This window comes from Myotis yumanensis, unplaced genomic scaffold, assembly GCF_028538775.1.
Source record: "Myotis yumanensis isolate MYYU_CA2020_CCGP unplaced genomic scaffold, mMyoYum1.0.hap1 SCAF_11, whole genome shotgun sequence".
Taxonomy (NCBI): Eukaryota; Metazoa; Chordata; class Mammalia; order Chiroptera; family Vespertilionidae; genus Myotis; species Myotis yumanensis.
This window is the reverse complement of record NW_027223762.1, coordinates 57,212,571-57,226,282: the sequence shown is the minus strand read 5'-3', so window position 1 is coordinate 57,226,282 and position 13,712 is coordinate 57,212,571. Positions and strand designations below refer to the sequence as shown.

Sequence of the window (13,712 nt, the reverse complement as noted above, 5' to 3'; positions counted from 1 at the left end):
TCCTTCCCACCTGCTTGGAAGGAGCACAGCAAGGCAGGGCTGTGGCTTTCAGCTCTTAAAAGAGGGAATCAACCCCTCCAGGCGAGTCCCACCCACATGCCATCCCTGAACTGCTGGGCAGGAGCTGCAACCACCACCTGGACTCCTCCTCCCAGGGCCTGAGACAGGCCTCTAGACCAGGCAGGATGGGCTTGTTCCCCTGGCCAATGTCTGGTGTAGGCAGGGCACGTGGTTGTGACAGGAGACAGAGGGACTTCCAGGAAAGGCTTTCTTTACAAACTGGGGGAGAAGCAGGGAAGAAATCTGCTTTCTCTTTGCTGATGTGGGAGTGTGGCTGTGATGGCTGCAACCAATGCAGCCACTTGCTGTCTGGGAAGAAGTGCTCCAGGGTGCATGACTGATGGAGGGTTTTGACTGGCCTTCTGGACACCAGCGTCCTTTTTACACAGTGTGCACAGGGATCAGGTGCCACATTGGTGAGGGAATTGGAGGTCATTTTAAATTTTTTGGTTTTTTTCAAACAAGCCTCTATTTGTAGGAAGAACAGAACTCAAAGGGCTTTTCCCCTTCACTGCACTAAAACCTAAACTCTCTTTGTGGAGAAAAATGTTTCCTATACCTTGAATGTGGCTTGACCTTGGCTCCACCCTCATTCCGTGAATGCAGATGGGAATTTTGTGACCAAAATGGATTAGAATATAACAAAATATTTCTGTCACACCAAGTAGACTTTAGTGATCTGTTGGAGAGACAGATCTATTTACAGCTGAATCTTTGGGGAAGAAAAATAGTTGTTTTATGAATAATGAAAGCTGATAAAACTGGGAGCACCACAAAATTAAATTGTGTCTTTCATGTTTGAGTCGAAATCACTAGCCAGCCTTGGAGAAAGTAATTTAATTATGAAGTACAGACTGCTTTTTTGTATCTCAGTCTCTCTCCTCTGTATCTCTTGTCTGCACAAGGATCCTATCAGGTGACCCAACCCTCATTCACAATCCAGTTTTGGAGACCATGTATTCCAGCTGCTCTACCCATGCATGCATATATGCATCTATCCCTCCCTCCATCACATGCATGCATGCATCTATCATCATCCCTCCTTTCCTACCTCTTTCCCTCTCTCCCTCCCTCCCTCCCTCTACCCATCCACCCATTCATCCGTTCACTGGCATTATCAGCCACTTGCCACACACTGCGCTATGAGGGATGTTGTCCTCACGTAACATCCACTGTTAAATGGTTCTACTTTACAGACGTGGACACTGAGGCAGGTGAAGAAGCTTGCCCAAAGTCACGTTGTGAGTTGCAGAAATGGGAGTTGATTCTGAAGCTTAGATGCTGCTTCAACCGCCAGAAGACTAGCAGCCTCAGAGTCTCCCTCAGGTCTCAGGTTCTTGGTACCCCCTTCACCTTAGCCACAGGCCCACACCTGTCCCAGCAAAACCCGAAAATTCAAATTAAAGGCAACAACTGTACAGTACAGACCTATAGCTGGGTAACAACTTACAAAAAAGCAGAGGCTGTATCTGTGTTCAAAGCTCAGCTGTGGGTTCCCCTTCACACAGCCCTTAGACATGGCAGCCATTCAACCCTGGTGTTCACAATGTGCCCCACACCACCTTTCCAGGCTTAGCAGCTACTCCCTCTGAAATATACCTAGTTTTTAAAATGCTACACCTGTGTAGTTGGATTCAGTGAAGAGAAACATGAAGAATGTCCTATTTTTCTGTCAGATTTTCCCCGAGTTTTTTTTTCATTCTTTACATCGAAAGCAGACAGTCATTGTAGCTAGCCTTGTACTACTCTGGAACAAAAAATTCATCCGCTACTCAGCCATGGAGGTTAGGGAGCTGGTGTTTGGGATTAAGGAGGTTCTTCTGAGCGTTTCTTAGCATCACCATGCCCTGTGATAAGTCTGGGAAAAGACAAGGTGCCTTCTACTCAATGTACCACTGGATGCCCTAGCCAGAGCAATTAGGCAGGAAATAAAAGGTATGCAAATCAGAAAGAAAGAAGTAAAACTGTCTGTTTGCAGATGTGCCTTTATATGCAGAGAACCTTAAGACTCCACTACAAAACTGTTAGAACTATTAAACAAATTCAGTAAAGTTAGAAAATTAAAAATAAACATAGAAAAATTAGTTGCCTTTCTATACACTAACAATGCACTGTCTGGAAAAGAAAAAAATCCCACTAACAATACCTTCAAAAACAATTTTTGGGAATATATTTAACCAAGGGATTAAAAACTCTGTACATGAATACTAAGACACTGATAGTAGAAACCGAAGACACAAATAAATGGAATGAAATCCTGTGTTCATGGCTAAGAAATATTAATATTGTTAAAATGTCCAGCCCTGGCCAGTGTTGCTAAGTGGTTAGAGCATCGGCCCACACACCAAATGGTCTCAGGTTTGATTCCCAGTCAAGGGGACATACCTGGTTGCAGGTTTGATCCTCATTCAGGAGGCAACCAGTCGACGTTTCTCTCTCTCTGCCTCTCCCTTCTTCCCTCTCTTCCACTCTCTAAAAATCAATGGAAGCTCTGGCAGGCATGGCTCAATGGTTACAGCATCTCCCTCCAATAAAACTGAAGGGTCTCGAGTTTGATTCCTGGTCAAGGGCACTACCTGGTTGCAGGCTCCTGGGCCCCGTCCAGGTGCATGTGGGAAGCAAACAATTCATGTGTCTCTCTCACATTGAAGTTTCTCTCTTTCATTGATGCTTCTCTCTCCTCCTTTCCTACCTCCCTTCTACTCTCTCTAAAATCACTAGAGAAAATATCCTTGGGTGAGGATTAACAACAACAAACGTTCATACTAATCTAAGCAATCTTTAGTTCAATGCAACCACTATAAAAATGCCAATGGCATTTTTCATATAAATAAAGTCCCAGCCCAGCCCGCATGGCTCAGTGGTTGAGCATCAACCTATGAACCTGGGGGTCATGGTTAGATTCCTGGTCAGGGCACATGCCTGGGTTGTGGGCTCAATCCCATGTGGGGCCTGCAGGAGGCAGCTGATTGATGAATCTCTCTCATCATTGATGTTTGTTTTTTTTTTTTAATATATTTTATTGATTTTTGACAGAGAGGACGGGAGATAGTCAGAAACATCGATGAGAGAGAAACATCGATCAGCTGCCTCCTGCACACCCCCTACTGGGGATGTGCCCACAACCCAGGTACATGCCCTTGACCGGAATCGAACCTGGGACCTTTCAGTCCGCAGGCTGAAGCTCTATCTACTGAGCCAAACCGGTTTTGGCACATCATTGATGTTTCTATCTCCCTCTTCCTCTCTGAAATCAATAAAATATATTTAAAAAAATAAGAAAAGTCATACAATTTTTAGGAACCACATAAGATCCTGAATAGTCGAAGCAATCCTGAGGGAGAACAAAGCTGCATCACACTTCCTGACCTCAAGCTACATTACAAAGTTGTACTGAAAACAGGGTGACATAAAACCAGACACCTAGACCAACTAAAAAAAATCAAGTGCCCAGAAATAACCCCTGCATATAAGTTCAACTATTATTTGACAAGGAAGCCAAGAATACTCAATAGAAGAAAAAGCTCTTCAATAACAGTGTTAGGGAAAGTGCATATTCACTTGAAATAGAATGACATTTGGACCTCTTTCTTGTAACATTTACAAAAGTAAACATGAGGTTTAAATATAAGACCTGAAACTGTGACACTCCCAGAACAGGGAAAAGCTCCTTGACATGGGTTTGTTAATAAATTTTTGGATGACACCAGAACCACAAGCGACAAAAGCAAACATCAACCAGACAAACCTTCTGCGGAGCAAAAGAAACAATCTGTAATATGAAAGGGAACCTACACACACACACACACACCACAAAAGCAAAACACAACAGGAAAGACATGAAATAAGCATTTCCATAGTAATGGTTACTTGAAACTTTAAAATTTAGGAGACTTTCTTATTTCTCAATTGAGGATGGCATTTTATGACACAAAATCCAAAAAAAAGTTAATTTAAAAGTTTATGAATCAGAATATAACACAAAATTTTAAAAAATTTCATGGCAACAGAAATTTTAAATAAAAAACAGACAATAAATTGGAACAAATATTTGCATCTCATACATCAAGGGCTCTGACAAATTAACCTGAAAAAGAACAATCCAAATAAAATGTGCACAAAAGATCCGAGTTCACAGAAATACACAGCTCTTGAATATATGGATATATTTGTTTTAATTCCTGAGAATGCAAATGAAGACCACAGGAAATCCCATGTTTCACCTGTCACAGCAGTAAAGGTCACAAAGCTGTGATGTTAGTGGAGGTGTAGAGAACAAAAGCTTCCATGCGGGCTGGCACAGACCCCTGGGGGCAGTTTGCAAATATCGACACAAAATGTTAAATGCACTCACCTTTAACCCAGCAATTTCACTTCTAGGAATTTACAGATGTTATCAGATAATTGAATATTACACAGCCATTAAGATTCAATGTGACCATGCCATATGTCGTTACTCTCTACTATACCTTAAGTGAAAAAAAAAATCTGCTAATTGTGTCAGAAATAGATAGAAATATGCATAAAATCATTTTTGGAAAGATTCACAAAAAGTGGGTTGTGCCCTGAGCAGTGATATCAGTGGTTAGCGTCAGCCTGCACACAGAATGGTCTCAGGTTAGATTCCTAGTCCAGGGCATGTACCTGTACCTGTACCTGTGTTTCAGTTTAGCTCACTGCCTCCAGGTAGGGTGAGGGAGCAACCCTCACCAATGTTTCTCTCTTCCTGTCCCTCCCCTTCCACTCTCTCTGAAAAAGCAATGAAAAAAATATCCTCAGTTGAGGATTAACAAAAAAAAAAACAACAAAAAGTGGGTGGTGGTGGCCTTTGGAACAGGGAAAAGGAGTGGGAGTCAGTGTAGGAGGAAGCAGTTGTCTGGATTCTGAACTGGTGCTGCCTCAGGTTGGCTTTCCTTCATTATGCTAATGAAGGAGGAAGTTCAGTTCAGGTTGTAGGACCCTTCCAGCTTTAAAATTAATAAATGATAAGTTGGCTACTATAATTTTAGGGAGACCTTAAGGATTTATACAGCTTATAAGGCTATTTTTAAGATGTGAGATTTTCCTTTGAATGGTATTTTTAAATAATGAAGAGGCCAAAGATTTATCACTTTAGTATTTCCCATAGATGGCAATGAAGAACAGGCAAGACGATAGGGAAACTATTCATAACAACTTGAGTCCCTTGGCTATGTTTGGAGAATTTTTGCTTATTTTACATAAACACAAACCCTCAAATTTGGAAAAAGGCTGTTTTGGCCCTTTTGTGGCTTAGAGTGAACAGCTAAGCGTTTAAAAACTGATTTTAGAGACTGTCCACACACCAATTCTTCTCATGAATGTTTATGTCCAAAGAGTAGCCATACTACACAGGGATCTTATTAAGCTGTGTATTTTGTTGAATTATTGACAATAACCAAGCGCTCACATGAATATATTTTATAGACTTTTAAAAAAGAAACATTTACAAAAAGAAAGAAACATTTACACAAACAATAAACATGAAGGCTCAAAGTGAGCAGGCCAGCATTTACAACGTGATTTTTCAGGAGTGCTTGTGTTTTATTTTCGAGAACGTTTATGTTCTAAGAGCAGTACAATTAGCCTGTTACGGAGGGTCTTAATCTTGTTTGTATAGTGTTGTTGAAATATCTTCTTTAGCTTTTGCCTTAACAAATCCAAAGACGGAAGATGATGACAATCTGGTATATTCAACATGATGTGGAAAAATTCATTCCACATATCCAAATGCGGAAGCCTGGGAAAACAAAACATAAAGGATAAAATGTAGCATTCCATATGCAGGGCCCACTCTTGCCTTTGACTACCAGTCATGGAGAACTTAACATTAACAACCTTCACCTACACGAAACTCAATGCATCAAGAAAAGGAATGTTCAATTGATCCTATATAATAAAGAGGTGATATGCAAATTAACCCTCACACCATCACAAGATGGCTGTGCCCACAGCAGAGGCAGGGTTCCCATAACGAGCCATAATGAGCGATAAGAAGGCACCTGAGGCTGCACCCGCCCCCCCCCCACCCCCCCCCGCCGCAGCCTGGCGGGGCTTGACGGGGGACCTGAGGTCATGCCCCATACCCCGGCACTTGGCCGGGGGACCTCAAGCTGGGTCAGGGGACCTGAGGGTACGCTGGGGGACCTGAGGCTGTGCTCCCCGCCCGGCAGGGCTTGATGGGGCCCCTGAGGCTGAGCTCCACCTCCCAGCGGGGCTTGACGTGGGACCTGAGGCTGCGCCCCTCTCCCGGCGCTGGGCTAGGGGACCTGACACTGCACCCCCTGCCTGGCACTGGGCCAGGGGACCTGAGGGTGTGCCCCCCACCTGGTGGGGCTTGATGGGAGTGGGGCTGGCCGGGGCTGGGTCTCGAACGATTTCAAGGTGCACGTGGGTGGGTGGGGACTTGACTCTGGGTTCCGCGGCATGCCCCAGACTCTGACAGGAGGAAGATTTTCATACACACTTTACTAATTTTCTTTCATCTCTGACACTTCTATTATAAAGAGCAAATAGCAATATTAAAATATTTCCTCTAATTAATTCCCTTTTAATGTGCACAAATTTTGTGCACCAGGCCACTAGTTTATAAATAAGAGATATAATTAAACATCTATAAATATCTTATTTCCAAAATGTGATTCAAGAAAAGTAGTCTTAGTAATAATAGCTCTTCAGTGGAAAAGCTTTCTCTTTTATTTTTTTAAGAATATTGATCTGTTTATTGCTAGTGGTATTTCCAATATTGTCAGATCTGATAATCTGATCAATGGCTCCGACAAGCCTCATTGCATCCATGCCAGGAACAGGTAGAAAGGCTGGGCTGCCCAGAACAGAGCACAGATTCAAAGTTCTAACCACTGTAATGGCTAAAGCTATCTGCAAAAATTCCAGAACATGGAGATAATGCACTGGGGGAAATTTGTGTTCCAGGCAGGAAATCCAGCCCATTATTACCAGGCCTGCTTAGAGTTAATTTATGGCTACTCTGGATGTTCTGGTCCTTCCATGATGAGCAAGAAAAAGCATAAAGTAGTTACTAAATTTGATGATTCATGCAGAATAAAGCATACTGTAAGTTTTCCTCTGGAGCCTCTTATTTATGTACAGACCCTGCATTTTATAAAATTACTATTGACAGGTCTTTTTCTTGTAAAGTCTGTAAAAATTCATTCGGGCTGTACACTTAAGGTGAATGTCTTTTTCAACGTATGTTTTCATATTTCAAAAACATTTAAGAAAAAGTATCCTATATAATAAAAGCTCAGTGACCCTTACAGCAGAACAACCAGAACAACCGGTCGCTATGACATGCACTGACCACCAGAGGGCAGACATTCAATGTAGGAGCTGCCCCCTGGTGGTCAGTGTGCTCCCACAGTGGGAGTGCTGCTCAGCCAGAAGCCAGGCTGGTGAGCACAGCAGCAGTTGTGGGAGCCTTTCCTGCCTCCGCAGCAGCGATAAGAAGTGGTGAGCCAAGTGGTAAGGAGCGAGCAGGCAGGCAGTCAGAAGCAAGGGGTCCCGGATTGCAAGAGGAATGTCTGACTGCCAGTTTAGGCCTGATCTAAACTGGCAGTCGGACATCACCCAGAGGTCCCAGAATGTGAGAGGGCACAGGCCGGGCTGAGGCCCTCCCCCTCTCCAGCACAAATTTCGTGCATTGGGCCTCTAATAAATATATAATGAGTATACTTGTACTGAATGCTCAGCTTAAACATTACCAATAGTTGATTCACACATTATATTAAGAGAGCCATCTATGTTGAAAGGAAGAATCCTAGTCAATCATTAATTGCCATTGTGATTTTACAGATGAGAAAACAGTCTCAGAAATACTAGTCATGCAGGGGTGGGACTTAAAAACCTACCTGGTAATGGATAGTTGCCTCATCATATTACTCTATAATTTACAAAGCACTTTTGCATGCATTATTTTTCTTGCTTCTTATAATAAACATCTAGGGTACGCAGGAGGATTATAATTTCCATTTCCATAGGCAAGAGGACAAACAAGCAACAACTGGAGGCTTGGTAACACCAGGTGATTGGTGTGTACAGGAGGCAACCATTCAGCCGGGGTTTTCATTGCTTCTAGGAGGGCCCTGGCTGCCACACTGTCTCAGATGAGAACAAAGTAATGAAGCTGTGGAACTTGCTCACTGTACCCAGCACCCAGGACTGTGCCATGTCACCATAGTCGCCAAGGCATGGGTTTTCCACGCAGGCAGAGATCCATTTCCCCTTGAGATGGAACTCAACACACCAGCATATTTATTCTCTCCTCACGGTGGTACTAGTGCTAATACCCACCTTCTAAAAAGACCTTCAGGCTTCCAGACTCCTCCTTCATTTTTCAATTTCATGTAAGAGCCAAAAAGCATGCAGTACACGGTTGCAGCAACTCCAAAGTAATCAACCTACAAAGAAAATATAGGCCTATATATCTAAAATACTAATTCACACACCAGTATATTAAAATCTCTAACTTACTCAGCAAGCTACACAGTCACAAGAAGTTACTTTTGAAGAATCTGGACATCATATGTTCTGTATCCCACTGATGTGCCCTACTGAATGCCTGTCTAGGCTTTGGTGGAAACTTCCATGGACAGATCACCCACTGTCCCCTGAAGCTCTGTTCTCCTTGAGCTGTTGTGTCCTTCTAAGTCCTTCCTTTCTTTTGTCACCCAGAGGCAAAAGAAATCCCCTCCCCCAAGGACAGTTTGGAAGGCCTCCTAACTCCTGGCCCTGGGACCCCACCCTCCGCTCTCACTGCACTCCAAAGCCTCGTGGAATGTGCTCATAACTGAACATAAAACTCAAGCATGGCCTAAAGTCCAGAATAGGAGACTAGAGCAGCTCATACTAACTAGATGCTCAAATTCATTCTGAAAATATAATTAAGTTATAATATAATAAAGAAAAATGTTTCCAAATCTCTCATGTTAACTCTTATACCTGGTAGCTCCACGGTTTGTTACTGAGCATCTCAGTACATTGAAAACCGGACGTTTCACACTTTGCTGTAAATGTAGTTCCTTTTGGAAAAAGTTTCATATCTATACTCTGACCCAGGTCAATAAGTGCCAAGCCATCAGATAAATTATCATCTTCTCTGTCCTGTTCCAAAAATCTGTATTAAACACAAACAAGGCCAGGCCGCATGAGCACAATAAAAAAAGTCTGCTAGGCAAATGGTAAGAAGAGAGTCCTGTTAAAAACACAGTACTTGCCTGCTTCCAAGTATGAAGTTGTCTGGCTTAATGTCTCCATGGATGATCTCGCAGCTGTGGACTTGTTCAATCATGTGCAGCATTCTTATAGCAAAGGAAAGCACCAGAGCTTGAGGCATCACTTTCTCAGGGGTGTTTTTATAGAGATTGATAGCATTCTAAAAACAATGGAAAGTGGAATCATGAGTTGGGTACACGGGATCAATGAAATTTCAAGTCGAGAGCTTTGCCCCAGTCTACCACTCCAATAAAAGCTCCAACTATACAAGGTATTTGCAAGGCATAAGATAGAGAACTTCAGATTCATATCCACATCATCAATGTGAATACACTTACCAGTAATGTTCCATAGCTGTAGAGATCTCCCACTAATACGCTGCCATCCTGGAAGAAGTGGGCAGAATAGAACTTGATAAACATGTGTCGCTCACTGGGTGATAGTCTCTCCATTAGCTGGGTCCCAATGTAGAATTCCCAGGCATTGGCGGGCTTCTGGACCTGCAAACCAGGTGTGTCACATTCAAATCCAGTCCCACATTCTGGAAATGATGGCAGGAAAGCAATTTCTATCCCAATGAAAGACATGGGTGGGAAGTGATGACAAGCTGTGCGGTGTTGCTGCATTATGGAACCTGCTGCAACATAATTTTAGTGGCAATTCTGAGTCCATGTAGGATAATTTTGGTTCTTAAGTGGGGGCTATAAACCTAAATGAAAGAAACCACTAGTCTTAGAAAAGAAAAGAAAAGCTCTAAAAGGCAGTTCTCTAGTAAACAAAAAAGCTGCCCAGATCACTTACCTTCAAAACAAATTTCTGTTTACTTTTGGTATCCTTCACATCTCCATGGGTAACTTCATAAACTTGGGCAAAAGCGCCTTCTCCAAGAAGGTGATCAATATAGACCAGCAAAGAACCTGAGGACACAGACATGTCAAAGTGGGGGGGGGGGGCGGACACACACGACTTTATCACAATTATTAACTAAATCCAAAGAAAGCAGAAGGAAAAAAAGAACTAGAGAAAAAAAAAAAAAAAATCAAAGAAATTGAAAACAGAAAATCAATAGAGAATATAAAAAAACCCAAAAGCTAATTATTTTAATTCTTTAAGAAGATCAATGAAGACAATAAGCCCATACCAGGTTACCTAAGAAAAAGAGAGGACACACAATATTAATATCAAAAGTGAACATGTTACTATTATCAATGAAATGAAACAGAGTCATCACTACAGATTCTATGAACATTAAAAGGATAATAAAAGAATACTATGAGCAATTCTATGCCCACAAACTTAACCTAGATAAAATGTACCAATTCCTTGAAAGAAACAATGTACCACAATTCACACAGGAATAGACAATCTGAGTATGCCTATATCTAGTAAAAAAATTGAATCAATAATTAATAGCCTTTCTAAACAGAAAGCACCAAGCCCAGATGGTTTCACTGGTGAATTTTACCAAACAAAGGAAGAAATACCAATTCTCTACAATATCTTTCAAAGGATAGAGCAGAGGAAAAACTTATTAACCCATTCTATGAGGTCAGCATTACCCTAATACCAAACCAGGCAAACACATTACAAGAAAAGAAAACTAGCCCTAACCGGTTTGGCTCAGTGGATAGAGCGTCAGCCTGCGAACTGAAGGGTCCCAGGTTTGATTCCGGTCAAGGGCATTTCCTTGTTTGTGGACACATCCCCAGTAGTGGGTGTGCAAGAGGCAGCTGATCAATGTTTCTAACTCTCTATCCCTCTTCCTTCCTCTTTGTAAAAAATCAATAAAATATATTTTAAAAATTTTAAAAAGAAAACTGAAAATCAATATCTCTCAAGAACACAGAGGCAAAAATTCTCAACAAAATATTAGCAAATCAAATCCAAAAAAATGTAGAAAAAAATTATACACCACAACCATGTGGCATTTATTTCAGGTATGCAAGGCTAACTATACATTAAAAAATCCATTAAAGTAATTGATCACATAAACAGACTAAAAATAAAAATCATATGGTCATATCAATAGCTGCAGAAAAAATATTTAATAAAATTCAATCATGATAACAATTCCCTGCAAACTAGGAATAGAGGGGCACTTCCTCAACTTGATAAAGAAAATCTACAAAAAACCTACTGCTAGCATCATACTTACTGGTGAGAAACTATATATATATGTTTCCCCACTAAGATCAGGAATAAGGTGAGGATATCTCTTCTCATTATTCCTATTCAACATTATACTCAAAGTCCTAGTTAATGCAATAAGTGAAAAAAAGGAAATAAGAGGCCTATAGACTGGGATAAAAGAAATAAAATAGTCTTTGTACACAGATGACAGCAGTATTGTCTATCCAGAAAAATCTCAAAGAATCAACAAAAATCTGTAGCTATTAAGTGATTATAGCTAGGTTGCAGCATACAAGGTTAATGTACAAAAGTCAGTTGCTTTCCTATGTACCGAGATGAGTAAATACAATTTGAAATTAAAAACACAATACCATTAACATTTCACTCCAGGTATGCAAAGCTTATTAAAACACTTAGGTATAAATCTAACAAAATATGTACAAGATCTGCCCTGGCCAGCGTTGCTCTGCAGTTAGAGCATTGGCCCACATACCAAAGGATTGAGGGTTCGAGTCCCAGTTAAGGGCATGTGCCTTGGTTGTAGTTCAAGCCTATGCCCCAAATGGGGGACAGGTGCGAGGCAACCAATCGAGGCAAACAACACTGGTTCTTCTCTCTCCCCCTTTTCCTCTCTCCTCCCTTCCACTCTAAAAAAAGGAATGAAAAACAAAAAAAATTTCCTCAAGTGAGGATTAACAAAAAACCACACAAAAAACCAAACATAAAAAAAGTACAAGATCTATATGAGGAAAATGACAAAACTCTGATGAAAAAAATCAAAGATTTAAATAGAGATATTTCATGTACATGAACAGGAAGACATAAAACTGTCAAGTTGTTATTCTTCCCATCTTGATAATATAGATTCAATGTAATATTTCATGGATATTGACAAACTGATTCTAAACTTTACATGGAGAGGAAAAAGACCCAGAATAGCCAGCACAATATTGAAGAATAACAAATCAAAGAGCTGACACTACCCAATACCAACATCAAGCTACCATAATCAGGACACTGTGGTATTGGTGAAAGGATAGACAAATAGGTCAATGAACAGACAAAAATAGACCCAGAAACAGACCCAAACAAATATAGTCAGCTGCTCACTGACAAGGAAGCAAAGGCAATTCAATTAAGAAAGGAGAGTCTTTTCAACAAATGGTGATAGAATAACTGAACATCAACTTGCAAAAATAAATCTAGATACAGAACTTTTCACAAAAGTTCAGTCAAAATGGATCATACATCTAAATGTAAAACACAGAACTATCAAATAAAAGACCCAGAAGACAATAGAGAGAAAATCTAGGTGACCTTGGATTTGCCAATGACCTCTTAGATACAACAAAAGCATAATCTGTGTGCCGTGGTTGGTGTGGCTCAGTTGATTGGCCTTTGTCCCATGCACCAGGAGGTTGTCAGTTTGATTCCTGGTCAGGGCACATGCCTGGGTTAGAGCCTTGATCCCCAGTAGAGGGCATGAAGGAGGCAGCTGACTGACATTTCTATCTCCCTCCACGTCTCCCTCTCTCTCTAAAATCAATAAAAGGAAAAGAAAAAAACATATTTGAAAAAAGCATGGTCTGTGAAAGAAATGAATGAAAAATAGAATGAAAAACAAAGTCAGAGACTGAAAGAAAATCTTTGCAAAACACTTATCTAATAAAGCACTATTATCTAAAAAATACAACAAACTCTTTTACTCAACACTAAGAAAATGAACAACCCCATTTAAAAAGGGGCCAAAGATTTATAACTCACCAAAGAAAATAGACAGATGGCAAATAAACATATAAAAATGTTCAATATCATGTCATTAGGCAAATTAAAAACAATAATGCACATCTATTAATATAGCTAAAACCAAAAACACTGACACTATCAAATGCTGTGAGGATGGGAGCAACAGAATTCTCATTTTTGCTGGTGGGAATGCAAAATGGTAAAACCCTTCTGGAAGTCAATGTAAACATATTCTTATGATATAATACAGCAACCAAACTCCTTGATATTTACCCAAATGAACTGAAAACTTATGTCCACACAAAACCTGCACTGAGATGTTTACTGCAGCTTTACTCATAATTGCCCAAAATTCAGAAACAGACAAGATAGCCTACAATAGGTGAATGAATAAATAAGTGACGGTGCATTCATAATGTGAATTATTACTCAGCAACTTTTGAAAAGAGCTATTATGCCATTAAAAGACATGGAGGGATCTTAAAAATGCATTTTGCTTAGTGAAAGAAGCCAATCTAAAATGTCTA

General features: G+C 40.7%; 1 protein-coding gene across 1 annotated transcript in view; it reads right to left on the bottom strand.

The window, feature by feature from the left end:
* Positions 1–5,493: 5,493 nt before the first annotated feature.
* BUB1 (BUB1 mitotic checkpoint serine/threonine kinase) overlaps positions 5,494–13,712 on the bottom strand; it is a 43,245-nt gene continuing 35,026 nt past the window's right edge. Inside the window, exons 20-25 of the mRNA XM_070428523.1 lie at positions 10,111–10,226; positions 9,648–9,809; positions 9,312–9,469; positions 9,037–9,211; positions 8,389–8,495; positions 5,494–5,818 (exon numbers count right to left, since the gene is read on the bottom strand). Of these exons, the coding sequence (XP_070284624.1) occupies positions 5,623–5,818; positions 8,389–8,495; positions 9,037–9,211; positions 9,312–9,469; positions 9,648–9,809; positions 10,111–10,226 (914 nt within the window). The 3' untranslated portion in view covers positions 5,494–5,622. The remainder of the gene's footprint in view (positions 5,819–8,388; positions 8,496–9,036; positions 9,212–9,311; positions 9,470–9,647; positions 9,810–10,110; positions 10,227–13,712) is intronic.